We start from the raw sequence: 26434 nt of genomic DNA on the forward strand, positions 1-26434 counted from the left end.
ACTAGAGTGGCATCTAGTGGTCAAAGCTGGAAACACTACTGGCCTGTTTTATATCTTCCTTGAGAGTGCATATGTGCAATCTTTGATTTAACCACCCAAGCCTGGATGTGCTTTGGATTGTAACTTTTTTGGTGGAGTAGAGCATGAGCGTCTACTCCATATATTTATATTTTAGAAAGACCAAAGAAAGAATTAATACAAACATTGGAAATCAATTTGACCAGAAAATTTGGAATTTGAATTTAATGTGAAGTGTTTGGTTTTTTTTTTTGGTTTTTTTTGGTTTTGTTTAGTTTTTTTGCTGTTGCTAACATATTCGTGGCTGAATGGGAAAGTTAGAGAAGAAAAGACAGAGTTTGCACACTCGATTATGTGACCATAAGTATGGGATATGGTCTGGGCATGCATGCTTCTGCAGACTTTTTGAATGGGAAACCTGAGCTTTAGTAGCATGGACAAAGATGGTAGAATTTTTTGATCTGTTATTTTGTTAGCTTTTCTATGGTGGTGTTTTTGTAATGGTCATTAAATAGTTTTTGTGTATTATTTTGTTTCACACCTGTAGCATTCTTGTTTTTGTAGCGTTGGTTTACAGGCAAATAACAGGTCCAGCAGTCAAAGGTGGTGGATAGGTTTTGGTTCAAAGTTTGACTGGAAAGCCCTGAATTGAGTTCCCTTTTTAAAATAAAAAAATAAATATGCTGCGCAGAACCGTGCGTGAACACAAATATAGCCTAGCAGGAAGTTGCAGGGTTTTTCACCTCTGCACCACAAAGATGCCACACATGTTACAGAAACATATCACTCTGAGGGTGCATGTGCCAAACTGCTGAAGGCACCAACAGAAACTCGCACATGACAAACATTTTGATTTACAAATATCGCAGCATCTCATACCAGCCATCGACACCACACCCTGCCAGACTGTTTTCTTTCCACTACTATACTGCAACAGGCACGCGTGTGCACGCGCGCACACACACACACACACACACACACACACTTAACCAAGAACACATTCCTCCTTTATTACTAAGGTCAAAGCTGTTTCATAACGATTTTATGTTGATAATTAGATATGAAGTTGTTCCCAAATCTGGGATTTGTTTGAAGATGAACAACAGAAACCTAATATATGAGTTTTAAAGTGGAAAGTGTACCATTTATTAAGGGCTTGTTGTGAACAAATGAAGTTTATGAAACTGCCAGATTTTTCAGGGGAATGTGATGATTCCCCTCCTGATTTAATAGCACTTTTGTTCATCTAAACCTCCCTATAAGCATATATGCTCGTAATAATAGGCATACCATTAGCTTCAACAAATTGAGGATTTAAGTTTTATATTTTATAAGATTCTGTGTCTTTGTTACATAGGTTTTAGGCCCAGTGCTGAAGGACCATCTCCAGAGATGCTCTTCTCCTCACAAACGGTCAGTTCAACATCTACACGGGTAGCACAACCTTACACAGCAACAGTGGCTTTATTTTAAGACTAAACCATCAAACAATCAAACTTACACCCACACTAAAATGGCTTGGCTCTGTCATTAAATCCATTAAAATCAGTAACGTCAGCCATGTGATGCTAACACTTAGCCCTGTCACCAGAGATTGGCATAAATACATACAAAATATTAGTATGAGAAAGATACAAAAATACTCTGTATAGACCGTTGTATAACCAATATCAAAAATATATGTGCATCTGTTTCAATATGTTTCACCCCAGCTATCCAGAGGAGTTAGCAAGCTTTAAACACAATGCAACCGTATTTTGGATTAACAAGTCCTTCACTTTTACTCTTACTTACTTACTGTTTTTAAATACGCATCTAAGTGTATAATTTATCTGAACCATTTGCATAAGTTTATACGAGGGTCACTTGTTAAATCAAAACACGAGTGGAATCTATAACCTTGGTTTTCGAGTTTGTTAAGCCACATACAGTACATAGTGACCTTGTGTCCTTGGCATTGGATTGGGAAGATTTCTGATTACAAGACACAAAACTCTGAGTCTATGTCATGGTATTTGACATTTTGTTCACGACCACAGATGATGTAGTCTATAGCATCTCGTGACTTATATGCTCTGAATTTCTCACTGGTTGACATGCTATGATTCCCAACCAAATACGTCTCTACATCCTGCCACTGCATATTGGGACACTTAAATTCCATGTTATAGCTATAATGGAAACTTGGCTCAACTCTGAGAAGGGTGTGAACTTTGTGCTGAATGAATATGAGTTCACTTATATGCATGGGGGGAGCCAAAAAAAGGAGGTGTGGCTCTGTGCGTAGACAGGAGCCTTAATTACAAGGTACTGGAAAGCATGTCAACTTCTATTAGAAGGTGACTGCATGTATTTCTACAGAAATCTTCATGGGAAAAAAAAAATATAATTGTCAACTGTGTTTACAAAGCACCCGGACCCAGCATTGAAATATTTAAGAATAGGATAGCAGAAATGATCACAAAATGACTGATGAATTTATTGATACATTGTACAGTCAGTGCAGCGCCTTACAATTTCGGCACCCTCACAAAGCTTCCCATAGGCTACACTTCCCCTAAATATGGTAAATAATATAGTAAAGGCACTTTCAATAAACAACATTAGTGACTGTGACTGATAAGGATGACAATAAAAAATACAGGAGAGGGAAATCAGACAAATCCATAAATATTTTAGAAATAAATTACAAGCACAAAAGTGGAATTAGGTACTATATATGAAGATAACATTGACCCACCTTGTGAGACATTTCTAAAAAAAATATTTAATTAAAAAAAAACTGTCCAATAAAACAGTTCAGCAAGAAGGATAGACTGTCGATGTCAAAGAGACTAAAAAGTACAGAATTCTCAAAATATAGAACTATAGAAGCAGATAGGTCAAGTAGTATTAAGCAGTCAGTCAGTCATTTTCTGTAACCGCTTGTCCTCGTAAGGGTCGCAGGGGGGCTGGAGCCAATCCCAGCTGTCTTCAGGCAGAAGGCGGGGTACACCCTGGACAGGTCGCTAGACCATCGCAGGGCCGACACATATAGACAAACAACCAAACACGCTCACAGTCACACCTAAGGGCAATTTAGAGTCACCAATCAACCTGAGCTGCATGTCTTTGGACTATGGGAGGAAGCTGAAGACCCTGGAGAGAACCCACACAGACACGGGGAGAACATGCAAACTCTGCACAGAAGGGCCCCCGCCCACGGACTGAACCCCGTTCCAACTGGGTTTCGAACCAGGGACCCTCTTGCTGTGTGGCAACAGTGCTAACCACTAACCACCGTGCCGCCCAGTAAGCAGATATGCAAAAATGAATATTATAACAAACAAACAAACACAAGCAGACAGAGACAGCACTACATGTGACGGTAAGACAGTGAGCAGATTTGCTTGTTGACAGGTGCAAAGAAATGCCCTTCTGGTGTGAACAGCCAGGCTAATGTTCACGTAACCATTGGCATATCGTGGCAGTTTTTCGTCCATTGAACATGGCTTGTGCATATTCTAAACCTCTTCAGAGCACCTCATAGACTCTAGGGAACTTGCTGATGCATGAGTAATTTGCCATACCATCCTGCTTTCAGTAACAGGGTCGACAGCACAAATCATATGTAAAGACATTCTAGCATTAAGTAATACGCCGCTGTCTTTACATGTGTGGATTATGGGTTAAGTGTGAAGTAATTGGATCTATCGTGTCACACCTGCAGGCTGTTGCTGTGGTGAAAGCCAACTGTGGAGACTATCTGGTAAGAAAAAAAGGAATATGGCTTCCCCTGCAAACAACGCTGATGTAAAATGTAGACTACACTCAATGGAATATAATGACTGTAATTCTCTGTTAAGCTATATAGTTGTTTCTGAAACTTTGACTCACAGCTGAACACTTGAGTTTGAGAGAAAAATTATGTTGTTACCCTCCAACACATCTGTCTGAAGAAACCCTCAAAAAACCATCAAGTGCCCCAATGTAATTATTGCTTTATGTCAAGAATAAACATGAAACAAGAACATTTATTGATTTTCGACAGATAGGAACTAGCTGTCACATCACTTATGAGGTCTACAGTATATGGGTTTATTGACTTGAGAGAGAAATAGATTCTTACGTGAGTACCATCAGTGCACCCGACAATACCAGATAGTCTTGTTAATAGAAGTCCTGCTTCTTGTTTGGTATGGATGTGGATATAATGCCAAAGGCAGCACTGGGGTATCTAGGATACTCACCAGGCATGCTGTTGTCTGACCTACATTTATCATTTCTCCCACAATATTTTGAAATGGCCCTATTTGCATAGAGTCTGAGTGCAATCAGAACCTGCAGGGCAGGTAACAGCATATTTCTGTTGGATACATGCTTTAGTTGAGGAGTGAGCTCATACTCAAACAGGGCTTGCCTGCCAAAGCTAGACCTCTCAATCATTGTTGGAACAGATGTTCAATGGCTCGGCCGATCACAACTTCACTTCTTGATGCCTTTTTCTTTTTTCTTCCTGTAATCAAGATGTGCTGCCATCACTGGTTTTCTTTTCTGGTTCTGTGATCTCCGCTATTATTATTGTCGATATTAGTCTCATTTTCGAACGTATGCCAGGTTCATACTTGGCATCAAAGTTACAACACGTACAGGTCTTAAGTCTAAAAGGTGAACTCACAAGTTGGTCTTAACCTTGCATTTCTAGGTGAGACATGTTACAGGTGTAACCCCAGCTGTCGCATTAGATACTCCTGAGGTGTTGAGGAACATGACCTGCCAAGAGCTTTATGATAGTGCATGATTTAAAGCAGAAGAATGCTCTGGTGGTTATGTGAAATGTGTGTCAAAAGATAATAACACATTACATAAAACATTTAGGTAGTGGTGATGCTGGCATTAACAGACATCAACAAGTTTTACAACCTAAAACAATGAACCTAAACATTATCTGCAGGGCCAAGGACACACTAGCCGATTCACCATCTTTTTATTGCTTTTTACCCCTTAAAATTGCATTGTGTTTACTTGAAGCACATTGAAGAAAACTCTGATGAATCCTATTGAATAAAAGGCAAAATGTTGTCCAAAAAATATTATATAAAAAGAGGAAAATATCAGATAAGGTCAGAACAAACAATTACAGTTTTGCAGAGCAGGAATACAGTTTTTTTAGTCTCCCATCATGTTTATCATCTTGTGACCCATCAGATTTACTGTATGCAGATGGCCAGTGCAATTTGTCATTGTAATGCTCACTGGCATGGCTTCTTCTTCACTTCTTTAACATGACTTGATAAAATGGACTAGAGTGCCTTTCTAGTCATTCGATCAAACTGCTTTCACACTACTGGTAATATTCAACCATTTGTGTACACATTCATACACTGGTGGCCAAGGCTACTGTAGAAGTTGCCACCTGTTGTAGTTTTTTAAACATTTACTAATTGATTGAACAGCCATCAGGAGCACTTTTGGCTTCAGTATCTTGCCCAAAGGTACTTCAGCATCTGGACTTGAGTAGCCAGGGAGCAAACTGTCAACCTTTTGTTGAGTGTACCCGCTTTATCACCTGAACCACAGCTGCCTCAACATGGACTGCTGCTTTTTATTTGATGCAGCAGTGATTGTTGGATGGAAAAGCTATCTTAAATCATTACACCCACGTCACAACCAATAAGGAGACAACAACTGACTGTGTGTTTGACAACACTGGTGAATTACTCAAAATTATCTTAAATTATATTTTAATTATAGGATAAGACCAGCCATACAAATGTCCCCCACAATTTTAATTTGACATCTGAGCCAAATAGTCTCAACAGCTGGCCCAGACTTTGTTTGCTGCCTTCAGCACAGTGCCACCTCTGCCACATCTGGGCCAAGTCTGAATCTCTTCTTTGCAAGCGTCATGCAAAATCTCTCGACCAAATATCTCTGCAATGTTGGAAGAGCCAACTTGTATCACTTGCTTATCTACATTTTATAACAATGTATCCCACACCCAATTTCACAGTTTAATAGTGTAATAGAACAGTGTTTTACCTTAGGGGTTAGGTTTAGGCAATATCTATTTTTTGATACCTTTCTGAATTTTCACAGGAGTATTTGGTATTTAAGGGAATTCATGAATAAAAAATACAAAATGAGACCAACAATCTGTGAAAAAAAACAAATACCTCTATTGCCTTGCAGTGCTTCTAATGGTCTCACAGTAAGTAACACAAACAACCAATCAGAGCTGGCTGAGTCACAAACGTTCTTATTTTACAGCTAAATAGTACACCAAAATAGCGTGTTTCTGAAAACACTTGAGGTGAAAAATAGGCAGAACCTCGATTCATATTTCATCATGAGCAGTGATTAACATCATTGAAATGTTCCTAAGCCCTACTTTAACAATTGCATTATCACCAGCAAAATTTAATATGCTCACTGTGAACTTGGTTAGGAGTATGGCATCTTCCTTTACTTCAACCTACTGTTGCATTGTGAGTTTACTGAATTTTAGTAAATAACTTGCATTAAAAAACGGAAGATTTGTGCAACCCAGTGCACAGCAGTGCTTCTCACCTGAGTGGGATAAACCAGAACAAAGCAATATAAAAAAATCAAAGTTCTTCTCTGTGAGAGTAAATCTGATGAAGCAACATGGAAAACACATAGTTCATTTCTTTCTGTTTTTAATGTAACAAAACAAGTGTCAATCCTGTTAGACTGGTGGAACTTAAAATGCTTTTCATTTGCTGTGAATTATTTGCTTATTTTTTGGTTTACTGTCAGTTATTTGCCCATTTCTTCGTAATGTAAAAATGACAAAAGTGGATGCTGGGAATTAATACATTAGCTACGAAAGCTAATGTGAAAGGGTTTGACACTGAGAATGATCAGACTCATGACACTCTGCGGTTTCACTCACCTCTATTGAAATTAAATCTCTTTCCGCACTGTGTTTTAGTTTTACGATCATAAACTTTACTGGCTGACATTCCAAAGTTCTCATCAACTGTACTTCCAGCAGCAGGAGCTGTGATAAACCCACTGCTGACTGCCTACTCATTAACAAACAGCAAGCAGACCAAGTTAGTAACTAACTGATGAACAAAGTGGAGCATCTAATCAATAAAGAGGCAGTTATTCCCTCTGGAGTTGGTACAGATCAAGACAGGTTTACCATATCAACTTTATAAGGTGATTATATGCAAATGTTGTGGTTACAGTTTGTTTTGCTGCCACCAGACGACCCAGTAATTCAGATAATGCAGCTTTTACAAACTTAATTTGATAATTAAAACTATTCATTCACTATTCATTCGTTTTGAAATGGTTCTAACTTGAATGATGACTAACGTTCATCTTTTTTCATCAAAACAGTCAAATCTGTAAGGTGCATTTAGACTTTTGCTAATGTGTTGAGTGATGGGAGAGCAGTAAGCAGGCAGGACAGGTTGTGTGGAGGGAGGAGAGCGCGAGTGCTGACAGACAATAAGAGAGCAGGGAGGAGCAGAGAGGAGACAGCAGCAGAAGAGGAGGAGAGGATGATGTAAGAAAAAAATTCTAACATCACTGCAGCAAACTGCTTCAGACTGTGTATTTACCGAGTGTGCACCTTCTACCTGAGACATGGAGGGTTTGTCAGCCGTCATTTTACTGCTTCACCTGTCTGTTCTGGTGAGTTAACACCTGTCCATGTGTCTGTGTGTGTATCGAGGGAGGGAGTCATAGAAAAGAAATAATGGCAACAAAAGGTTTATACAGAAAGCAAGTAAAAAGGCATGTGGGGGTAAATGACCCAGTCCGTTCATTTGTGGTAAGGACTGATTTAAATCAATTACTTCTCTAATGATAAAAAAATAATACAGAGGTTAAAAGATAAACTGCCAAGACTTGACCTTTTTAAATGGATAAACTCAGTTGACATTTTATTTTTAGTCCTAAAGTTCATAGACAGTTCTACAGTTGTAAATTCCCGCTCATAATGATATCTGGTCGCCATAGGTCCATGTACATCAGTATTGTCATGTTACCAACATTTTGACTGTGATACCAATATTTACTATACTCAATACCAGAATAATACTTGATACTGAAATGATACTGTTTCAGTACTTTCAGTACTTTCAGAGGATTGATCCCATTTTGTTATAAATCCATGAGACCCACAAAGTTTAAAAACTACATTTACAAAGAAATCTTAACTAATCAATTATTATTTCATATAGATCAAGACAAATTTGCTAATCTATAGTTATATTTATTGGGTCAAATATATTGATACTGTAAGTCAAATAGTGATTCTAACCATGTTTACTATTTGTTGCTCCAGCAACCCAATCACATATAGTAATAAGGATAATGTTATATTTGCTGAATTTAAGGTTGGAATGTACCTTTTTTTTATTAGCCGTTTTGTCTGACACTGGAGGCCCTGTAGTTTGAGTTAAGTTTACCATTTTCACAGTCCTTTGGGGCATGCCTTGTGATTGGCCTACTGTGAACTTTGACTTGGCTAATCTGTGAAGCATTTTGGGTTGCCTTTGGGTATGAAATATAGTAGCCTACATAAATAAATTTCCCTTGCCTTTAGAAGTGACTCTTTTACTTGTAGCCCTAAGCTATTAAACTATTTAGGCAAATTGTTTTAAAAATGCTAAAACGTGACCCCCAAATAACTGGAGCAAAATACATTTTTCAGGGTTGAACTGACATTTTCTAATCTACTTGTCATTTCATTTATGATGCAAGGTAGGCCTGTCATTGATACATGATACATACTAGATATGTCTTACAAATTTAGCAGCCCATCACTTTTCTACCAGCTGGCCAACAAGCTTGTTTGCCAATCTGTTGTGTTTTGTACTTCTTGGAGACATTTTGGTTTCTGTAACTGAGGTGGTTGGACAACATATTTTTATTGCACTGTCAAGCTTCCTTAATGTCTTGGGGTTTGCCATCAGCTTCGTCTCTGTAACATTAACGTCAGATGAAGTAGTCCCTCCGTAGACTTTGTCAGCCTGTTTCTTTAATCAGCAAGGGTGTGGATGTGTTATTTCTGAAGACGACATGCTATAGAGGAAATGTTGAGGCAGAGACATTGCTTCTCTCTTTTAATGAGGCTCACGCTGTATAAATGGGAATGGACAGCTGCATGTGCCATGACCGACCGACTGCACAGCAGCTGACTTGACCACCTTGCTATTACAACTACCTCACAGAGATTCTGACAAATTAAACGTTTCATCTTATCTTGATAACTTACAGCAGAGAGCAATTTGACCTACAAAGAGAGCAGCTTGGCTCATGAGGTAGAGCAGGTTGGGAGTTTGATCCCCAGCTCCTCCAGTCCACATGTCGAAGTATCCTTAAGCAAGATACTGAAACCCAGATTGCTTATGATGGCTGTTCCATTAGTGTATGTGTCTGTTTGAGTGTCTGAAATTGAGCAGCATGGGGAACCATATATGGTAGCCTCAGCCACCAGTGTGTGAATGTGTGTGTGACGGGGTAAATGTGACATGCAGTGTGAAAGTGCTTTGAGTGGTCCAACTAGAAATACACCATACCAATGCTGGTCCATATACCATTACAATAATTACTCAACATTGAGGAATTCTAATACCGAACCATGCTTCACAAAAAAGCATCGAAAAAGTACCACAAAAAAGGTACCTTGAAATATCTCTCCTTTAATAACCCCTTTATGCACACATCATTTGTTATCAACATCAAACTCACCCTTAATAATCAAGATGATGTGGTCCAACTTGATCTTGATGTACTTAACTGAACTATTTTGAGAATTTGCATAACATAAGTGCAGACATAGGTGTCTGTGACATGACTTGTTTTAGAATTTAGGTCGATGTAGACATGCCCTCACTCTCTGGAACACAATAAACAAACAAGGAAGTATCTCTATACATATCACGCATGTGATGAGCTGCCAAAAGCTGCATGTACTGTTTCCCAGAAATGTTGATGGATATTTTTGGGACATTAATTGCTTGGTGACAGCTGTAGTAATTATCACAGTAAAGAGGGAATAAGTATCGGTTGGAGGACTTGTTGAAAATAAATGGTATTTTAAAGGCAAAAGAAAACAAAGAATAAACATAAGCAAATGTAGGACAATACAGTAAGTGAGTATTGGGCAAGTATTGAAAAGGTGGATATAGAGCAGGGGATATAAAATGTGGAAACGTGTGATTGTACAAAACTTAATTCTACGGTACTGACATGAAGCAGCTGCCTTCTTAGGAGACATCATGTCAGCAGACTGTTGAAACCTGTCTTTCGAGCCCTCAGCTGTGTTACACTGGCTTTGTTTGAGGGTTAAAGTAGGAGATTGTCTTAGGTCATGGTCAAACAGACTCACCAGTGAGTCATCAAAGTGTCTCGCCAAAAGCAAAAGGTGAAAGACGAGAAAATGTATGGGCAGCATTTAATATTCATTATGCAAATGAAGCTAGATAATTGTGCAAATTTTGGCTGCGAACAGATTTTCTGTTCACCAATTGTTCCCTCGGGGCAGCAGTGAGTCGTATGTGGGTGCAGTAAATCATCTTGAAACCTTTAAGCAAGCAAACAAACTATATCTCTGTGATTCTTAACAAAGATAACGAAGGAGTGGGACACATTTGTTTGTAGCCTGGGTTGACTACAAAAACATTAAGCAGTTAACCGCAGAGTTCTTACCACTTGTCAAACAGCATGGCATGCTGTAATTTCACAATTTCAACATTACCTGTATGTGCAGGAATTTTCCAGTGGCCACAGGCAGAGACACAATGTGAAACAGAAATAACTCAGCAAGCGTCACCCATATGCAAATCAGAAAAACTTTTTTGGTCCATTGCAAGGTAAGAGATGTGTCTGTGATACCGCTCACACATAGAATAAAAACATACATGTAGCGTTATGGCAATATTGAAATTCGTATTAGTAATGAAAATACAAATCACAGTTTTGGTGGCCTACTAGTATAATAGTATGAACTGCCTTTTCAGTTTAATTGATAGTTTTTGCTGAATAACTATAACTGATGTGAGATGAACAGACTGAAAATAATATCTTATCAGGTAAACCAAATATATACAAAGTTTTCCTTTGGGAAAATATTAATAAATGAATGAATACATTTTTTAAATTATTGTGTCATGACATATATGTGTCATGTCATGCACAGCAATCCTTTTCTTTAAATGACATTAAACTGAAAGAGAATAAAATGGAAACAAAAGCAGCAAACATAATGAGTTAACATTTGTGAAAGTCAAAGTTCACTCACAAAGGCATTTACCATGTAGCACTGAAGAAATCAAATCATATCAGGCCTTAGCAACAAAATTGGCTAACTTAAATAAATCAAAATTAAGCACAACCTTTCCAGCTGCATAGTTTGCAATTTGAAAAGGGTTATAATTCACAATAGTTCTCTTAATACTGAGCATGTCGCAAAACACTAATTCCGACTCCTAACAGGGTGGGCAATGTATGTATGTATTTATTTATTTAACTTGAACTGCTGTGGCCAGCTCAGTCCAAAATATTTTTTTTTAACAAAGAACAGACAGTCTCATGAGTTATAAAGAAATAAAAACTTTGAGGGACCAAGCTGCCAGGGTGAAGAGGCATGATTACAGCAAAACATCTCAACATCTGTCCAGGAGACCTGGTGTGGTCACAACACACAGTCAGTGTAGTTCTTGTGTGTCTGTGTGTGTGCACATTACATAGTGTCAACAGCTCTACGGATGAGACATCTGAAGCATCCAAGGACCAAAAAAACACACCTGGAGTGAGTCATGTGTTGACAGGGTGCAACACTTTTTATTGGTGAATGAACACTGGAAGATGTTTGCTGCTGAAGGAGCTTCTGAATTTCATTCTTGTTTTAATACATTCTGTTAGGTAACATGAATGACCTTAGCACAGAGAAAAAGAAGTTACATTTGTAGAAGCAAATCACAATGGTGACGTGAGATGAATGTCCTCCTCTCTCTGCAGCTTTGCGGTTGTTTGGGGGGCGCTGCACCCAGCATTTCCCAACACAGACGCCAGAAGAGATACTGGGTTACCCAAGCAAAGTTGCTTAAAGAGAATGTTAAATACGGTTTGGATGAAGTTATTGCCAGGGTAAGAATGAAATGTGAAAATAATGTTCAAATATGCTTAAATTTCAGACTGTGTTGATGTTAAATGTGTTGTTAACACTTAACTACTAATATCAACTTCAGATGCGTATGTGTACATGTTGATTTAACTATTTGAACTGATCAAGATGTGTTAAAGGGATATTTAAAACTGAAGCTCTGGGTATGGTTCTAAAAAAACACAACATATTTGAATATGGTCACAGATTAAAAACATTTAACTTGGCCTCCTCTTGAAAGTTTGAGTGTTTATGGATTTGTCTATAAAGTACTGACACTGAGTCACAACAAGATCTCACCCTTAACAAAATTAGACTGTTTTAATTAGTTACTTCCAAAATACTTAGTCGAGTAGTAAATACTAGGTTTTTGTTTTGTTTTTTTTTGTTTTCATTTGAAGACAGAGCTGCGCTTCCTAACTCAGAACAGCCAATATAAAAGTCTTAAAGACCAATACTTAATACAAAGATAATAAAAGTATTCCCAAACTCCCTGGACATGGAGAAATTTCTGGTCTGACTGGGAAAGAGGGAGGACTGATATGTAGTAGCCTGTCTCTGTGGACTCACATCTAAAGTCTTACAGTGATGGGGGACAATAATAACATCAAAAGTGGCAATAATATACAAATACTTTGCTTAAAAAGAAACAAGTAATCTAAGTCAGATGTTCAAGTTTAAACCCAAACTCCTGGAACATGAGCAGATGGTGTTTGTGGTCTTCTATAAGTGATGAAGGTGAAGACACTGGAGGTCTTACTGACTTATCAGTGATATTGTAATGCATAAATAACACTTCAATACCTTTGGTTAAAAATGTTTTTTCTCTATGCTTTCAGGTGATAAACAGTATACCCCTTTTAACTTGTTGCCATTCCCATTAAGCTTTACATGCTGAAGATCAGACTTAAAGATTTATTGAAGTTTCAGTTAGTTTTGATTAATTCATTAATTGACAATGTGTGACAGACAACATTGATTTATTGGGATTTTATTTAAAATGGCTTCATTATTGTTATGATGTTGGTCATTATTCTCAGATCAGGTCAGACTTGGATTCAGAGCGGACTCTGTACTACACTCTGCTGGGACATGGGGCCAGTAAAGATCCAGTGAACCTGTTTGTAGTGAATGAGGCCACTGGACTGGTGTATATCCGAGGAGTACTGGACCGAGAGGAGAGGGAAACCTACATTGTAAGGACTCAATTTCCACCCATAGTGGCTTTAATTGTCAGCAAATCAACATCAGAAGTTGTTGATAGCAAGATTTAAAACCATAGTCTGAGCGATTAACACAGCCATAAAATGTTAATATCTGATACAATGATAGTGAATGCACTACAATATTAAGAGACCTTCTCAAGTCTTTTACTGAAGTGTACATCTGAATACATCCTTACCACTGCTGTGCTCTGACATGGAGCCATGAACATCTTGTGAATTGCCCCTTGAAGATGTTTGTGTGTGTGTGTGTGTGTGTGTGTGTGTGTGTGTTTCTGCTCAACAGCTGACAGGAGTGGCCAGATTTAATAACGGCAGTGTGGCTGAAAGCAAAATAGACCTGAGATTTGATGTGGAGGACGAGAATGACAATCCACCTATTTTTGTCCCTGTACCTCCAGCAACAGTCAGAGAGTCCAGTCCTGAAGGTAAAACAAATTTTCTGTCACCAGCACTCAAAAAAAATACATATCACCTCAATTTTGATTGGTTGATCAGTGTTATTGAGTTGGGAGTTTTGATTCTTTTTGAAGCCTGACACCTTAGCTTTGAACTTCCTCCAATGCATTCCCATCTTTGACACTACTTAATGCTGAGAGCAAATGATGTAGTTATAAATATCAAGACAGTCAGTGCATGGCAGGAGGGAGGGGAGAGGTGGGTGTGTCAAACAAATGTGGGACTTTTACCCAGCTCACCACAGTTTGTGTCTCATGTGAAACCAATATAAAGTAACATTGCACTTAAAGTTATGTACTTTATGTACCTAAATCCTGTCGTTTTGCCATAACGTTATGTAATTTACTGGCCTCATGTTAAATGATTTTGTTTCTGTGCCAGTGTTTAATTTTTCTGTATTTTTCTGGATGCCACTTTTTTGTCAATGCCAAAATGTACTGTTCCTGTCATAGATCCATATACAGTTTGATGTTAGTTGCTGCTCTGTGGCTCTATTACTATCTACCCAGATAGCACGACAGAACACAGCCAAATGAGCTCTTGCCAAGTGAGTTTGAGTCATGGCTTGTTTCTGTTTGCTGCTTCCGTGCCCTCGACTCTGCTGCTGAATGTAAATGACGTTCACTAAACCACTACATTGACACAACCTCTCTAACTGCTATTCAATATGAATCACTTCAGCTGACAGCGCTGTCAACAGTTCAACAGAGGTGGCACTGATGTGCTAGGATTCTATAACTTTACTATTACCAGGATTACATACCCAAACTGGTGTGCGTACACACACGCACACATATATATACACTTGAGGGGTCCTGAGGCTTTTGCCATGTAGTTGGGACCACATACATACAAATTTTCCTCCCTTGAAGGGTCCACATGTTTTTTACCTAATTGTGGGGTCCACACACACACACACACACACACACAAATATATTTTGGAGTTGATGCATTGGTTAAGAGTGCCATATCTGAGTCGACTTTGAAAATCCTAATTGAGGTACAGTCCTAATATTAACTTTGATGTAAAAAGTTGCTATATGTTGTCTTCCACTGTATTTTCTTCAGGGACTCTGGTTGGCAGAATCACAGCTACTGATGCAGACAAGGCCAACTGTTCTCATTCAAAGATTGCCTACAGACTTGTGAAGCAAGAGCCCTCTAATGGCAGAGACCTCTTCTACATAGACAGAGAAACTGGATCCATCTATGTTAAAGAGAACTCTTTAGACAGAGAGGTCAGAGACACTACTGTGCTGGAAACATTCTGCTGTAAATCTGGCAAAACTTATTGATTCAAGTTCCAAATGTCCTACATCAACACAAAGACTTTTGTGGATGGTTGATAACAGTGTTCATCTGTTTCATCTCTCATTGTTTTATAAACCTGTGTTGGTTCCTCTGTTGTCCACAGACACACAGCTCCTACATTTTAACAGTTCATGGAACTGATATGGATGGAAAACCTGAAGGCAACACAGGTACAGGGACCATACAAGTCAAAGTATTGGACATCAACGATAACCCACCCAAGCTGGAAAAAGATGAGGTATCAACTGTACCTTTTTTTCCCCAGACAGATCATTATAATATATGTTTCATATCCACTATGTGTATCTGACAGATGTGATTACCTCTCAGTTTAATATTTTTACCATGTTACAGGGATAACTTCTGATAAGTTTATGAAATAAACCCTGGTTCCTTGGCATTTTCTTTCTACATTAGTAATATAAAATGGCAAATCTTGAGCATCAGATTGGCTGCAGGGCCAGTGTTGAGGAAGCTATGTTATAATCGTAGCTTTGTAAGCTGCCACTTACTTTACACTAGAGGAAGTTGATTAAAGTTACCTTAGGCAGAAATCTAATTTGGTTAACTAAATGTAGAAGGTCAACACTACTTTGTAAAAAACAATTAAATTGCCAATGTACAGTACTGTGCAAAAGTCTCAGGCCTCCATGGATTTGCTGTTAAAGCAACGTAATGAGGCTATATATTTATAGGATACATAATGATAAACTTGAACATTCTTAAATGAAGAATACAGAGAACATGTATAATGCATCAAAACACCAAAAAGTCAGAACAGAATGGCTTTTTTTTAGACTGAAGTCAATATTTAATGTAAAACATTGACTCATACAAGCATAACAAAAGGGTGCTCAAACAATCAGTATTGAGGGAGCTCACACTAAATACTGGCAACTTCAGTCAGTTTGAGTTATTTTTTTCTCAAATATTAGCGTTTTAATACTGTATACATCTTTCCTGTATGTTCTGGTGTATTTAGTAAAGGGACTACTGAGAAATGATTATGCATGATCATTATAATTGCCCTTAGACTTTTGCACAGTACTGTACATCAACTCAACTGTAACTCAAAACGATATCATAAAAAAAAACAACCTATAATACAAAAAAGTCGCATGCCAGCAACAAGGAAAGCTTGTCTAGGGCATCAAATATGCAGGGTCCAGCACTGACTTCTTGGCCCCTTTTTGTTTTCCTGCTATGAAGTCCCACTTGTAGTCATTTGCAGTATCTTTTTTTAAGAAAGAAATCAGGGTGAAATTGAAAAAAAAATATTCAGAAAATTTACGGTCAAAATTCTGTGAGTGAAACTTCTATTACTATATGCCAATAGCACTCACCAACACGTCCTCAGTTTCACTGTCCAGAAGAGGACATTCATGTACATGTACAAAAACTGAAACAATATCAGCTTTCAGTTTACTGAAGTTTACAGAATCCAAGGTTTTCCCTGGATAGTTGTTTTGATTAACTCTACAGACAGGGTAAAATTAATTTCACAAAGAAAAAAAAAGCTATGTAAGTTACCACGATTGCAGTTGAACTGCCAGGGAAGGCACTGCAAATGCAGTTAAACTACCCCAAACTCTGTTAGATGTATGCCTCTGTTTCCAGTCTTTATGCTAACCTAAGCTAACTGGCTCATAATGAGTTTTACTGTGTATTATTTATCTACTCATCTCTCTCCACCATAAAGCAAATACGTATATTTCCTCAGTTGCTGAACTCTTTCTTTAAGCTATTAAAAGTGATAATGGTCAAATGGAAAATATTTCTTTTGTAGTATGCAGGAAGCATTATGGAGAACACAGCCCACATTGAGGTCATGAGGTTCAAAGTGCTGGATGAAGATGAGGAGAAAACTGACAACTGGCAGGCTGTTTTTGATATTGTCACTGGAAATGAAGGTGGAATATTCAGCATAAAGACTGATCCCAAAACCAACGAAGGCATTCTGATGCTTGAAAAGGTAAATCTGTCTATACTACACCACCTGAATAACCTAATGCACAGCGTGTTAATTATCTCAGTAGAAATGAAATGCTTTAGAATTACAAGTTGTAATATATGATGGGGAATTTAAAGAGGTAAAGTGCCTCAAGGAGTCATTTTGACTTTAGTTATCTGCATATTTTCTAATGTACATAATGCGTACCATCTCACCAAGAGCATCTGCCCCACATTTTGCCCGAGTAATCAAAATCAAAAGAATCTATTTAACATTTTGCTCCAAACTAATAAATGTGTCCTAATAGGATTACCTACATGTTCCCATGTTTTATAAGAACACTGTGAAATGTATAAACCAGTGTACAAAAAAAGTTGGTTCATTCAAAATCTGCTGTAGATACAGATAAATTCATGGGTTTGCTGACTGGAGTCAGTCTTGAGTTGAGGACATATTTTACACCACAGAGGTTTGTCCATCTCCTAAACAAGACTTCGAATAGCTTTGTCAATCTATATCTGTGTTGTTGTTTGGTCTTTTAATGCCTTATAAGTAAACAACATGTCAAGAAATGTGTTAATAACTTTTCAGTCATCTGTGGGCTACAGTATGTGAGTAATTTGACAATGGGTTCATTCATTTTCAGTATTTTAAACAGTGACGTGAGAGTAAACTGATGAGGCTCCATTCTGTTTCTCCTTCCAGCCTGTTGATTTTGAGGAAAATCCCAATATCAAACTGGAAGTGGTGGTATCCAATGTTGCCCCAGGTGTGGGGGATGGGGACGGCGATAATGGGAGTCAAGGAGGAGGCGGAGGAGGTGGAGAAGGAGAAACTGTAGGAGGTGGAGGAGGAGGAGGTGGAGGTGGAGGTGGAGGAGGAGGTGGAGGTGGAGGTGGAGGAGGAGGAGGAGGAGGTGGAGGTGGAGGAAGAGGAGGAGGGGGAGGTCCCGTTGCAACTGGTGCAGGAGCAAAACTTTACCCAGTGAACATCGCAGTGCTAAATGAACCTGAGGGAGCCGCCTTCAGACCCAGAGTGAAACCCTTCCCTGTTTCAGAGAACCCAGAGGATAATCCATTGAAAAAGCTGATTGGTGTATTCGCAGCCACTGACTCTGACACTGGACAGCCTGCAGAAAATGTTCGGTGAGATAGATTCACTTTACTTTTATCTTAAAAACTCAAAACATGCATCTCCATCAAACATCTCAAATTGTAATATTTGATAAAAACTAGTGACCAACTGTTTTAGGAAATCATCATTTTTTTAACATGGCCGAGAGACTACTGGTACATTAGGGGCTCTGCGAGGCTATGATGTTTTGTTGTGAACAAAATACATAAACTTAATCTAATCTAAAATAAATAAATTAAATTAAATCTAAAATGTACTTTTTCTTGTTAAATCCAACAGCAGAAGCATTGTTAATGATCTGATTAATTTCCAACCAATAAAGTTAAACATAATAACTGCTTTGATTGTTTAAAGAGTACATGTTTCTTCATGCTGTTCCCACAGATATGCCAAAGGATATGATCCTGACAACTGGCTGTTGATTGACCCAGAAACAGCAGAGATCAGACTTCAAAAGGCCCCAAACAGAGAGTCCCCGTTCGTGATTAATGGAACTTACTACGCCGAAATACTGAGTCTGAGTGAAGGTAAGATCTGTTTATGGATTGTAAGTGTAGCCTTCAAGTTAGCGAGCTGAGCTGAAGATGGTTTGGGGATGCAGAGAAACTTAAAAAACTAGAATCAGCCAAAAAGCCTTCCATTGAAGCGAACTGTTGAACTGCTGTTCCCACAAGGGAAGACTTAACATTGTTGCTTGAATAGTCTAAAGCTTCATTTAACAGTACTTTAGATATCAGCGCTGAACTACATGACAAGTTAAAGTTTGGTTGTTACTACTGATCACAGTGTCAACAACAGACCATCTTCCAATGACATCGCTCCAGCCACCATAGAGCAGTTTGTGACTTAAAGCAACTGCGGTCCAACATCTCCATAACCCACTACCGCCACCCCTCTCTATGACATCACACCCATCTTTGACATAGTCCTTCAGTTTGATCTCAACTAAACACCTGTAAAGTTTCTTGACTGCATCATGCACGGATGTGACATAATTGTGCTGACAAACATCTATCCACAGAGAAACATATAAACACATACAAAAATGCTCAAAACAACTTTTGTGACATTTTGCCAAGATGACATACATACACACACACACACACACACACACACACACACTCTCACAGACTCAGACGGTAAAAACAAAACCAGCCATTGTGACAACGCAGCTTGTAATCAACACCCACTATGCAGTTATGTACAACTTTCAGACACGGTGCTTTAGTTTTCTAATAGACAATTTACTGTAAAGGTTCAGATTCAACAAGGTTTATGCTTTCTATTGTGAATCGCTCATCTTTTCTGATTCCTACAGGCATGCCTGTTAAGATGGCCACCGGAACAATAGCGTTGAAGGTGGGAGATGCAAATGATAACTGCCCCACACTGACCAACCACGTGGAGTACACCTGCTCAGACACTAAAGTGATCGATGTTTCTGCAGTGGATGAGGATGGAGACCCAAACTCAGCCCCTTTCAGCTTCCGCCTTGCAGCCGAAAAAAGCCAGAAGGAGTGGAGGGTTGAACCTTTAAATGGTGTAATACCTTATTTGTGTTAACATTGTTTTGACATGAAAGCCCTCAAAAAGTGGTTTTAACCTCTAATTACCCCCAGGAGGAAGTAGTGATTGTTTGTAAAAAGTGGTTACAACGGATGGTGGCTGCTATTGCTATTGCATCTATTGCTTTTATATTAGCCAGACTCAAACAGTGCACATGACACAAGGGAACATCAAAAGAAGGAAACATAAATGTTTAGAAATCCACCAACATTTTGCACTATACCACTGATACTCATCTTGTTCTTTCTTGCTCTTAGACACCAGTGCATCTCTTAGGGCTTTGAAAATGCTGTGGCCCGGTCACTACCAGGTTGCCCTCATAATCCAGGACCAGCAGGGCTTCGCCTGCCGAGACCCTCAGAACCTGGTCATACATGTGTGCTCCTGTGACGAAGGAGAGACCTGCAGACCAGCAGGTGCAGATGCTCGAGCAGCTTCTCTCAAGGATTCCTCTTCTACATTTGGAGGACTGGGAGTGGGAGCACTGATCCTGGGACTTCTGATGCTGCTGGGTGAGTATGAGTTGTGTTAGGATGACTCAGAAATGATGCACTAACATGCACTTATATCTTAAGATCTTAAACTGTGCTTCAACTGCAATGAACATTGCAAGTCATTTACTAATACTGAAGATACAATGGGCTAGATTCTTTTAGATTTCTCTGTAGTTGTGAACAGTTAATAGGATATATCTTTTTACATCTTCTCCATCATCAAATATTTAATGATTCATTAGATGAATGGCAATTACTGCATTGGTATTTGAAAGCTCACTAGCTACTTTTTACCAAAGAAACTGATCATCATGAAATTTGCTCACAGAGAGGTTTGTTTGGTATTGAGTGACCTAGACATTATTTCTTGAGCAACAAGCTGCGTGTTGTGATTTTTTTCAGAAAAATACAATAACACTATCTCCATGTCAAGAAATCAGTGTGAGTGTGTGAAAAAAATTGTAACCTAAATAAAGTACTTGAACTTTAATATTTTGCCCTTTGTTGTGGTTGTGTTTTTCAGCTGTAGGTTTATTACTGATGACCTGTTCATTTGGAGAAGATACGGGGAGTTTCTCTGATTTTCCTTTTGAAACTCAAGAACATTTGATAAGTTATCATACTGAGGGCCAAAGCGAGAACAAGGTAAAATAAAACAGCGTGAAGACTATACTATGTCAGGAGTACACACAGACTGAAGAAAGCAGTGCTGAAGTGCTAAATATGAGTAAATTGTACAAGAGGGTGCACAAGGTGAAGTTTAATATTTTGGTGAGTCATGTGCCCAGCAATAACTCCAGCAGCAAGTATATATGATAATACTATACTCATATAAGCCTGTAGACACATTTAGATGCAGGGCAAATATGATGAGTAACAGTATCTGTAATTTATAACTCCTTGAAGCCGTGTCACTTGGTTCAGCGATCGTCTGCAGCACACAAATGGATGTCTCTTTTTAATTCCTATGCTTATTTATTTTAGGAAATCCCTCTGCTCAGCTTTCCAGTCCAGATGATGTCTGCTGTACCAGCCAACATTGTAGCTTCCAAAACCAAAGACCACACAGCAAATCTTGAGATGGGCAATGCCAACAAAATGTACATATCCAGGTATGGGGTCGACAGCAAAGGATCCAGGATCCAAAGCAGCTTTGGAGAATCCAGAGAGACCCGGACAGAGTTTTACTCAATGGAGGAACAACTGTTACAGTATGACAGCATGTATAACATTGCCCTCTCTGATGAGATACTGCATCAGTACTACTCTCAGGTGAGGGACCGTTGGTCTGATGCTTCTTCATTATTACCCATCAGTTATTATTAGTTTGGTCATTGTTAGTCATTTCTGAGCTGTAAGAACTTGGTGATGTCACCATACATCAAAGTCAGACAGGTTGACACAAGCAACAGTTTTCCAGACAATCAAATTCACTTGATTTTAAGAGTAAACTGAAAGAGGACACACCTGAGATGTTGTGTTTGTGTTTTCAAAACTATGTTACAGTGAGACGGTTCAGGCAATAACTTTATTGTTTACCTTCATTTTTGTGTTTTTCGTCCAAACTGACTTCTTTTTAGCGATGTTGCTATCAGTTAACTTGCTGAGTGCAGGATAAACCAAATGATAAATCAACAACAACAAGAACCAGGTTGCAGAGCCCAGAACAGTCTTATAGAGAAGGTAATAAAACATCCCAGATGTGTTTCAAACAAACAGCAGAGACAGTGGTCTATATTTTAGGGTAAATGTATAATGTCCCTACACAAAATAAAACTGACACGGGACAGGTTTATTGATAATGGGCAGAATAATAATGATTTTTGGTGATTGACTTCAAGTGGTTGGCCACTTGAAAATTGGTAGAATAATGGATATTGTGAACATGGTGGTTTGATATTTTTCAGATTGTCAAACAAAGCAACAGGTGGCAAATGTAAGAGTTAGTTTTCACTTTTCTAGAATTTGAAGAAAAAGTGGCCATATGAAATAATTATAAAAACTCTGTGTGCATGTTTTGATTATAACGGATAATGGTACTGTGTTTTTTTTATTTCAGTGGCATACATTTTAGTTTGAGGCAAAGTAAGACAAGCCTTGTGAAAAAAAACTGTTATCAATGTGTCCTTTATTGAAGATGTTGTTTGCTCTCTGTGTTACTGATGTGTTAATGTCAATACTTATGTATTTTGACTTCAATTAGGTTTTGAATGCAGGACTTTTATTTGTTGACATTAGGGTTTTAATTTTTACATCAATTAATCTTCGTCAATTTAACTATAGCTCAACTTTGATCACACCAGAGAACAAAGTCTCAATACTTTATGATCACATTTGATCTTGTGCATCTTTTGTGAATGAGGCCCAATGAGTATTCTCCCGAAGAGTGCCTGAGTCCACTCCACACAACAACAACCGAAGAGAAACTCCACAATACAAGAACTAATCGGACCTGCGAATTTGATAACACCAGTTGTTGTGGCTACCCCATTCCATGACCAACATAGACATTTAAAAAGTGCATATCAGCTACATTACCATCTTTATTGTATCCCAGCTGCTGGGCGATCATAAGCCATACTGTTGTTTGTTCAGTTGTTGAGGTAGTTTGCAGTATTTGTCATTCTGAAACCAAATTGATGAGACGTTTACTCATTTTGGCAGCAAGTTAGATGTGACCTGGAGGAAAGACATGAGTTGGAATAAAGGATTTCATTGGTCAAACATATATTTCCGTTTCTGGAAACTGAGATCTGTCTGAATGTTTTTTTTCCAGCTCAAAGGTTCTCTATATGTGTGCATTCATAAAAACTTACAAAATCTGTTTTAACAAATTTTAATTAATTTTTCGAACAAAAATCCATGCTTTGTGTGAGACGGCTTTTACTGTCCAGATTAGTGAAGCTGTGTTGGATGTAATTATTACTGAATTGTTTGTAGTGGAATTGGCAGAGACAAGAGTAACATTTCTTTCATTGTCTTTGTGTTAATGTGCAGAAAGCGAGCTGTGCAGCAAACAATCAGGCTGCGAGGGATTGTCTGCTTGAGTTTGACTACGAGGGCCAGGGCTCCTCTGCCAGCTCAGTGGGCTGCTGCTGCCTTCTGGAGTCTAATGACGACCTTCACTTCCTCGATAACCTCGGGCTAAAGTTCAAGACTCTGGCTGACATCTGTTCTCCTAGACCTGTGACACCTCAAAGTATTGTCACCCCAGAGGTGGACAAAGTTGACCACATTGTTGCGCCCTCATTGGAGATAACACCACACAGCATCCTTAGCAAGAGCTCAGAGCAAAACCTAAATGTCGGTATCAACGAGTCATCCTCTGGTGTTGTGGGCTTAAGCAAGACACCCACCAGCAGCATGCATGGGCAGTTTCCACACTTCACCAGCAGCAAAGCTCAGTCACCTGATATCAGTCCTGTTACCACAGCCATGCTGCCATCTGCGGCTCAGATGCTTCTATTACCGCAGCAGCCAGTCTACTACGCCACCAACCCCGCGATGCAGCCAGTGCATTACATAGTCCAACCACAGCTTCAGAGCACAATGCTGCTGGCTGAGGCACCTGTCAGCAACTCGCAGGGTGTGATTCTGAACGGGGGAAACGCTGCTGGGACTTTAACTCTCAGTAGAACAAGAGCCAACAGAGTGATGAAGGGGAACCAGGAGGTGGGAATATGGACATTTTCTCATTAAACATTTGCAGAAACTCAATGCCACAACTGAAAGCTGATCAAGACAGGGGAAATTCTGCAAGCTTGAGAGATGATAAACTGGTGATTAAGCCCAGAAGTCAACAGATAACTTGCTTAGTGGTTGCAAGGTCTCTTACCTGGTTATGTGTTTTTTGTTCTTCTCAGAAGCTTCTCGGATTGCAAAGATATAGCGTGTGGTGTCCCAAAGACAGCTGCCTGGGCCCACCATTATTTTCACCAATGAACTGCCCTATGCCTTGAAACAACGACAACTCAACCATGTTCAGTACTGTGTCCACATGCAAAGACCTGAATGAAGCATTAGGCAATGAATTAGAATCGGTGTCTCATTTGGGTAGAGGTAAATTTATCTCAGATGTATCCAAGAAAAAGTGCATGTCTTTGGCACAAGAGGAATTCTTGCCTGTAAATCAAGTTTAAATCTATCTGTGAGAAGGATCCCAATATAGCAAGCAAGGAAAACTAAATTACTTCATCGTAGTAGATGATCGCTTGGCAAAGTTGGACCATATTGATGCTACTGTAGTAAAAATGACGCAGGGTATTGAAATCAATAGAAAGGCCTCCCCCCATGTAAGACCATCAGTGAGGAATCAGGTGACAGGCACATGTTGTTTCTCACCCAGGCTACTGTATGATTGTGTGGTTGTATGCTGCTGCAAAAAAACAAAAGATATGAAACTACAGCTTGCACACAATGGAGCTGCATGATGAGTGTCCCATTGCTTTTTTAGAACTAATGTCACAAAGTTGTATTGCAATCTGGCGTGGTTGGCTGCCGAGAAGAAATTTACTACTAGTTGTCTCATAGAAGTGTAAACGTAGATTGTAAACCAAACCTCTTTGCAGAAAAACTTGTACGGACAGATTTTTTGTATAGTCATCATGCAGGTCACCAAGGTCATCTTGTACCTTTTAAGTCAAAAGCACAAGTAAAACTGTCATTTAAAGAGCCTCCAGCTAATAGAAGTCATACCTATGTACATTAAACAAATTAGAAGCAAATATATATTTTTAAAAAAATCTTTAAAAAGAAATTTATGAGAATGTATATTTAAATATGGAATTAGGGGAGAGACTGACAGTCAGTCTATGTTTATACTTCGGTGTTATTGCTGTGTGTATTAGTGTTTGTATTACTTTAGAAGGATCACGGGATGATTAGCAACCACTGAACAGTTTTACAGAAATTGTGTCTACTTTGAATAACAGTGAATATTTCAAAAACACAATGTTGTTTTTTATTACATTTTATTTATTGTATAATGAATTAAAGTTTTAGATATTACATTAAGCACATCAAACTGGAGGATGACCTGCGTGAGAATCATGTATTTTTTTATGTTTTATCTCAAGTCTTCTGTAAGTTAATGCATATGTCCATATGAATGTACATTAAGTACAACATCTCACTGCTTTAGTGCAGTTAAGATCTGCACACCACTATACCAGCACACCTTTAGGTGAATAAAGAGGCTAATCAGACTTTTTTTTAGTCCTACAACAAAAATCCCATGATATATTTCAATAATGATGATCTGAAAATCATATTTGTTTTTAGGGATCTTAACACTGAATTAGGTTCAAAAGACTGTAGTGGTTTGTTAAGGATATTAAAGAATAACTCAAAAGTCATTTTTAAATGAAGGTTTATAAATAGTTTATCATCCTCTCAACCCGTCAAAACCATCTGGTGGCAGTTGATTTTTCTAACACTCGATGTCAGTAGAGAGCTAACTGTCGTTTGTCACCTAATTCAACATAATGTTCATAACACATCAAGATATATGTAATTTGTATGAGGTTGGTGTAGGTTGTAAGTTTATGCATCACAACATTAAAATATGTGTTGCATAAAAAAGCAGTTAAGCCGTTTAAAATGCTGTGCTATTATTTCTGAAGCTCATTGTGGTTGATTGTAATTTTAGGCTGTGATATGTGGATATGTGTCGTGGAGATTTTTTTTTTTATTTCAGTTGGTATTGTTGAGGGTTTACTTGTAACTAGATTCTTCCTTTGCTGATGGACTTTTCCTGTGTTTGATTCAAACGTGTCTCTTTGTATTATGTTTTTTCAGTGGTTCTGACATAATTTTGAACAGCAGCGTTAGCCTTTTGCCTCCAACCTGCCAAAATTGTCTCATGTTGCCTTGAAAACTCATTTTAAACTTGTTTGACAGCCAGAACTGTTTTAAACAAATAAACTGCAAAATTATTTTCCATTTTGTGACTTGTTCATAGTCCTTGTTACACAATCTGTTTACAAAAAATATGCAAATAAAGACTAATTGTTATGGAGACACTGGCCTGTTTGTGAAACTGCTCATTTTAATTTGTAAGGTTATTTAAGCTTTGTTAAGGTTTTACTTCACAAGGTAATTTAAAAATTACATGTACTACAGATAAAACTATAGGTTATTTGATGTATAGTCT

General features: G+C 38.4%; 1 protein-coding gene across 1 annotated transcript; it reads left to right on the top strand.

Moving 5' to 3' along the window:
• Positions 1-451: 451 nt before the first annotated feature.
• On the top strand, positions 452-23982 carry LOC121963045 (desmoglein-2-like). Its single transcript, XM_042513420.1, has 16 exons — positions 452-464; positions 1376-1431; positions 3728-3766; positions 13186-13341; positions 13655-13796; positions 14896-15065; positions 15242-15376; positions 16925-17110; positions 17795-17926; positions 17966-18234; positions 18608-18750; positions 19542-19763; positions 20047-20301; positions 20807-20928; positions 21268-21555; positions 23281-23982. Exons 1-16 carry the CDS (start codon positions 452-454, stop codon positions 23980-23982), a joined length of 3030 nt encoding a protein of 1009 aa, XP_042369354.1.
• Positions 23983-26434: the final 2452 nt, after the last annotated feature.

This window comes from Plectropomus leopardus, chromosome 3 (genome assembly GCF_008729295.1).
Source record: "Plectropomus leopardus isolate mb chromosome 3, YSFRI_Pleo_2.0, whole genome shotgun sequence".
Taxonomy (NCBI): Eukaryota; Metazoa; Chordata; class Actinopteri; order Perciformes; family Serranidae; genus Plectropomus; species Plectropomus leopardus.